This window comes from Gekko japonicus, unplaced genomic scaffold, assembly GCF_001447785.1.
Source record: "Gekko japonicus isolate JY-2015 unplaced genomic scaffold, Gekko_japonicus_V1.1 scaffold1132, whole genome shotgun sequence".
Lineage (NCBI taxonomy): Eukaryota > Metazoa > Chordata > Lepidosauria > Squamata > Gekkonidae > Gekko > Gekko japonicus.
The window spans coordinates 365453-371452 of NW_015170310.1; the positions used below are offsets into that span (position 1 = coordinate 365453).

The following is a 6000-nucleotide window of genomic DNA, read 5'->3' on the forward strand; positions in this document are numbered from 1 at the left end:
ATGTTGGTCTGAAACAGAAGGAAAAAAGTTTGAGTTCAGTGTCACTTCTAAGACTAACAAAGTTTTATTCTGGGTATCAGCTTTCTTCAGATACACTTCTTCAGATACATGAAAGCTGATACCCAGAATAAAACTGTGTTGGTCTTAAAGGTGCCACCAGACTCAAACCTTGTTCCGTCTTAAGGACGGTCATTACTCATCTGCTGTCCCTCAAGGAAGAGCTGTGCATGCAGTGTGCGGGTCTATATATAGTTGGTATACGTTTAGGCATTTATATCAATAGCACGGCTCAGTTAATCCCTCTGATCAATGGTGGGAGTTCCTCTGCAAAAGCTTGGACACTGTGGCTTCTTTGAGGACATCACAGCAGAGTAGTTTTATTGAGAACGTGGACTTGTAATGCTCAAGTCTCTTGCATGTCCCGTCTAAGCAGCTGTCTGTCAGAGTTGTGTTTCCCTTCCGATTTTAATTCTTCTGCATCTGTTACTGTCTTGATCCTGTACTCTGGTCCAAAGGGATTCTCCATGCCCGCCTATCTGAAAGAGTTAAAACCAGGATGAAGTAGCAAGGGTTGTTGGCGTCATATTCTGAGCTAGAGTCTAGTTAGGGAAGTGAAGTGAGGAATGAATTGGCATTGTCCAAGTAGGACGAGAGAGGAAGAGGTAAAAAAAAAAAAAGAAGTATTGTGGGGTGACCAAAAGAGGTGAAGCGTTAAAATCCTTTCCCCAATCCCTCTGTGGCTCTACCTGCAGAGGTGACGTGGGTAGCAACTAGAGGTGGGGCTTTTTCAGTGGTGGCCCCTCGCCTTTGGAAAACCCTCCCCCTTGAGGCTTGATTGCCACTGCCTGACTTCATGGCTCACCTGGAGATTGGCAACACTACTGTTGAGTATTCTCCCAGTACCAATTATGTTTGTGAACACCCGCCTAACTTCCTATCCACTCCATTCCCTCTTTTAAGCCTAGACTGAGTGGGGTCTATTTCACAACCATAATTCCCTACGTTGCGCAGGGGGTTAGACTAGATGACTCTCCTTGGAATCCCTTCCAGATCTATGTCTCTATAATAAACCCAGGTTTTCCACAGAATATATGTGTATTTGGTATTTCAACAAATATTCCTGTATGTCACTCACCTTTGAAAACCTGTTTGCTACATTCAAACTTTACATTTAGGGGCTCCCTTTAAAAAAAAAAACTGGCTAAAATGTATGGGTGAGGACAGAAAACACAATTTGTATCCGTCCTTTAACCTTAGAACAGATAGGATGGCTCCGTTAACCCTATTTATTTAGTTAATTAGTTCATTTATACCCCCTGCCTTTCTCCCCAGTGGGGACCCAAAGTGGCTTATGCACCCTCCATTTTTTCCTCACAACAACCCCGTGAGGTTGGTTAGGCTGAGAGAGTGTGACTGGCCCAAGGTCACCCAACGAGCATCCATGCATGAGTGGGGATTCAAACCCAGATCTTTGAGGTACTAGTCCGACACCCTTAACCACTACACCGCATTCTCAATCCAGCAACCTCAGGTTCTTCTGAATCAAATATACTTGGGATTCAGTGGCGGACCCTTACTAATTAATGATGTGTTACCAGTATTTTTTTTTTTTAAGAAAACATGTGTATTTGTGAGGTAAATGTACAAATAAATGTAGAACCCTTAGAACTTAATGGTATAGCACTGTTGTTACAAGCATTCCATAAAGGTTTACAATTGTACACCTGAGGTGAATACGCAACTAAATACAGAAAATAATAATTCGGCCATTCTGAAGAAGTATTCACCTCAGAAGAAGGGTGGAATCGCCTCAGGTGAACCACCCATTAGTATAAATTCACCTTTAATCCGAAATTGCGAAGATTGATATCAGTGAGAGAGAAAGAGCGGAATGAAAGTGGGATGGGGGTGGGGGGGAGAAAACCGAACCTCCATACAGAAAGTGCAGCCCTTGGCTGATTTAATGATCCTTTGCTGATGCCAATTATGATCCTTAAAGGGCTGAAATAATTGCCAGATGGTCCTTCTTCTCAACTGTGAAAATTTAAGGGTAAGTCGGCTGGCATTTGTTAGCAAAAGGCCTTCCTCCTGACAGCTACACCACGACACCGCTGCCTGTACGCGCTCTGAAATGCTGCCGCACAGCTCATTTGTAAGGCGGAGGGGCCCTTCTCCGTGTCTTACAGCTGCAAAAACACACTAGCGCTGTTTGCATTAGAAATACAACACAGGTAGCCGTTGTTACCACAAAGGCTTCATGGGTAATTATAGGAGAAATGTGCCACTTATACCGACACAGGCCGGGGCAGTGCGCCGGCTGATTAGCCTGTCATGTGAGGATGTGTTCTCACGGTATGAAGGAAACAACACGTTCCCTGCTCATTCGTCCCTTTCCCCCCCCTCCCTGTGTTCTTTCTAGGGTTGCCATCTCTGGGTTGGGAAATGCCAGGAGATTTGGGGAGGTGGAACCTAAGGAGGGCAGGGTTCGGGGAGGGACCTCAGCAGGCTCCACCCTCCAAAGCAGCCATTTTCTCCAGGGGAATAGGTCCATGTAGCCTGGAGATCGGTTGCAATTCTGAGAGATCTCCAGGCCCCACTTGGAGTTTGGTAACACTAGTTCTATCCTGTCTGCCCACCTCCCCTTCAGGGCAATGGCTTCATCCTGCAAAGCCCTGCAGGGTTCAGTTGTAGGGTTGCCAGCCTCCAGGTGGGACCTGGGGATCTCCCACTTCTACAACTGATCTCCAGCTGACAGAGATCAGCTCCCCTGGAGAAAATGGCTGCTTTGAAGGGTGGACTCTATGGCATTGGACGATGCTGAGGCCCCTCCCCTCCCCAAACCCTGCCCTCTCCTGGCTCCATCCCCAAAGTCTCCAGGTATTTTCCAACCCAGACCTGGCAACCCTATTCAGTTGGGTCAGAACAGATGAAAGTAAGGACTTCTTCACCCAGAGAGTGATTTAAGACTTGGAATTCACTACCACAGGAGGTGGCGACGGCTACAAGCATGGGCGGCTTCAAGAGGGAATTGGATAAACATATGGAGGTCCATCAGTGGCTATTAGCCACAACGTATAGATAGGAACTCTCGGTCTGGGGCAAGTGATGCCCTGTCTTGGTGCTTGGGGGGGAGGCAAGAGTGGGAGGGCTTCTAGTGTTCTGGCCCCACTGCTGGACCTCTTGATGGCACCTGGTATTTTTGGCCACTGTGTGACAGAGTGTTGGACTGGATGGGCCATTAGCCTGAACCAATATGGCTTCTTTCATGTTCTTATAGACAGAACACTCTCTCTGGGGCAAGTGATGCTCTGTATTCTTGGTGCTTGGGGGGGGGACAACAGTGGGAGGGCTTCTAGTATCCTGGCCCCACTGGTGGACCTCCTGATGGCACCTGGTATTTTTGGCTACTGTGTGAGTGTTGGACTGGATGGGTCATTGGCCTGATCCAGCATTGACTTCTCTTATGTCCTTAAGATAAAATGCCAGCCTAGAATTAGCTGCCATCTGGGCAAGGCTTCAAATGGCATCTGTGGACCTCCCAGTCCTGATTCACAAACTGAGGGGCTTCTTGTGTGTCTCTGTGCGTGTGCATGTTCTAAGATGACATACATTGATACGTTTAAGCCGTGCTAAATCTGCAGTTCCAAACCCTGTGAGGTACAGCAGCTTGCAAAAAAAGATACCCTGCTGTTTACATTGCACTGCCAGTTGAACTTTTGGTTAACTTAATATCCGAGCGGTTACAGGATTCCATAGCTGTAGGTGTGGGACATGGATACGATACATTTGGGTGGTTTTAATCTCCTCTCTCCCCCCATTTTAAAGAATAAAGCATCTATCTTATTTGTGCTACCTATGTAGGCTCATTAGAATTTGCTTTTCTCTCTCTCCCAGCCATCGTATCAGAATGTTGCTCAATCATCTCTTTCTCTCTCTCCCATTTCCTCCCCCCCCCCTTTTCTCTTGTAGGCTGAGCAAAAACCATTCCGGGTAATTTCTGAAAAGCTTTTCTATTTCTCTCTGTAGGTTGTTGTTTCGTAACGTTTTATACGAGAAAAGCTGCACTCGAGGCACAGAATGCCCTCCACAATATTAAAACTTTACCTGGGGTGAGTACATTTACTTTTATTTTTATTTTATTTTTATTATTCCTCAGTAATCATTTTGTAGCTGGGGGGAAGGAAAGAAGAAGAAGAAAAAAAAAGAGCAACTTCCTTTCCAGAAGGTGCTACTTACAAGCTGTTAATGCCCCGAATGGCTTTCGTCTTTTCAAGGAGGGTTAATGACCTGATAGCACTGCTTACACTGGAAGCCAGGAAGGCCCGGTGATCTTGTTAGCAAGGTTGATAATGGCTCTTACTGTCCCCCCGGAGGACCTGCTCCCAGATGTGAAATGATGATGATGATGATGATGATGATGATGATGATGATGATGATGATGATGATGATGATGATGATGATGATGATGAAGAAGAAGAGATTGGATTTATACCCCGCCCTTCACTACCCAAGGGAGTCTCAGAGATTCCCCACTCCTCCACTTACACCTGCTGATGTGACTTTGGGTCAGTCACAAGCTCTGGCACAGCTGTCCTTGAAAAAGAGCAGTTTGTGTCAGAGTTCTCTCAGCCCCACCTACCTGACAGGGTGTCTGTTGTGGGGAGGGGAAGGGAAAGGAGTTTGTAAGCCGCTCTGAGACTCCAAGTGAAGGGCGGGGTATAAATCTAATCTCTTCTTCTTCTCTTCTTTCCCTTCCCCTCCCCACAACAAACACCCTGTCAGGTAGGTGGGGCTGAGAGAGCTCCGACAGAAACTGCTCTTTTCCAAGGACAGCTCTTATCAGAACTATGGCTTGCCCAAGGTCATCCAGCAGGTGCGAGTGGAGGAGTGGGGAATCAAACCCGGTTCTCCCAGATTAGAGTCCGCACAATTAACCACTGCACCAAACTGGCTCCCAGGATTTTGTTTTAATGAACACAAATTCCCAGGGTTCCTCATAAAGAGAGGGTTTGACTGTGTGTGTGTGTGCATGCACACTGTGAAGTTGCAACTGACTCATGGACCAATTCTGCACTGAAATCTTTGTCAGTCCTTTGTCCCTATTGCTTCAGGGTCTTCCCCACCCCCAAGTGTTTTGATCTCTCTAGTAGTCCCAGGGGGAGCAAAACACATGTGGAAAGGGGGGGAACCAAAGCAATAGGGGAAAATTCTGTGACAAAAAAGTCAGTGCGGAATTGGCGTGACCCCAGAGACAAGCAGAGGTGATTTGACTGACGGGGACCATATGAAATTCTACCTCAATGGGGTTTTCAAGATAAGAGATGGGCACATATGGTCCTCCGCTGCCTTCCTCTGCACAGCAATCCCAGTTCCTCCTTGGTGGTCTCCTATTCAGTGCGCCCTCTAAGCTAATTTCCCCGCATATACCCCAAAGAGCACTACGGTCTGGGGCACAACATCGCCTAGTGATTCCAGGCTCCAAGGAGGCCAGGCTTGCTGCAACCAGGGCCAGGGCCTACTCAGTGGCGGCTCCTACCTGTTGGAATTAACATTTGGAGGAGATCAGGGCCCTGCGGGACCTTGTACAGTTCCGCAGGGCCTGCAAGACGGTCCGGCCAGACTTTCGATTAGGAGCCGCCACTACCACCATCACCAACGCACCCGGTTGATAACTGGTAACGGAGTGGCCCTAGGACGATTGCATCTCAGTGGCACGGTAGATCAGTACCGTTGTACGGGGTTGGAGGCAACATCTACTGGACACCTTCTTGTCTTAATTTAAGAACAACAGTACTGAGCACTTTATGTAATTTTGATAGTTATTCGATTTTTTATTGTTTTACTTGGTTTTATGTATTGGCACATGGTGCCCTTGCTTGTTAGCCACCCTGAGCCCATTCGTGGGGAGGGCGGGGTAGAAATTTGAATGAATGAATGAATGAATGAATGAATGAATGAATGAATGAATGAATGAATGAATGAATGAATGAATGAATGAAT

The 6000-nt window shown here is 46.9% G+C and overlaps 1 protein-coding gene across 4 annotated transcripts in view; it reads left to right on the forward strand.

Moving 5' to 3' along the window:
- Positions 1–6000, forward strand: part of CELF2 (CUGBP, Elav-like family member 2) — a 468221-nt gene that overhangs the window by 273858 nt on the left and 188363 nt on the right. For all 4 annotated transcript variants that reach the window (XM_015417989.1, XM_015417991.1, XM_015417990.1 and 1 more), the window contains exon 3: positions 4027–4109. In XM_015417989.1, coding sequence (XP_015273475.1) covers positions 4027–4109 — 83 coding nt within the window. The remainder of the gene's footprint in view (positions 1–4026; positions 4110–6000) is intronic.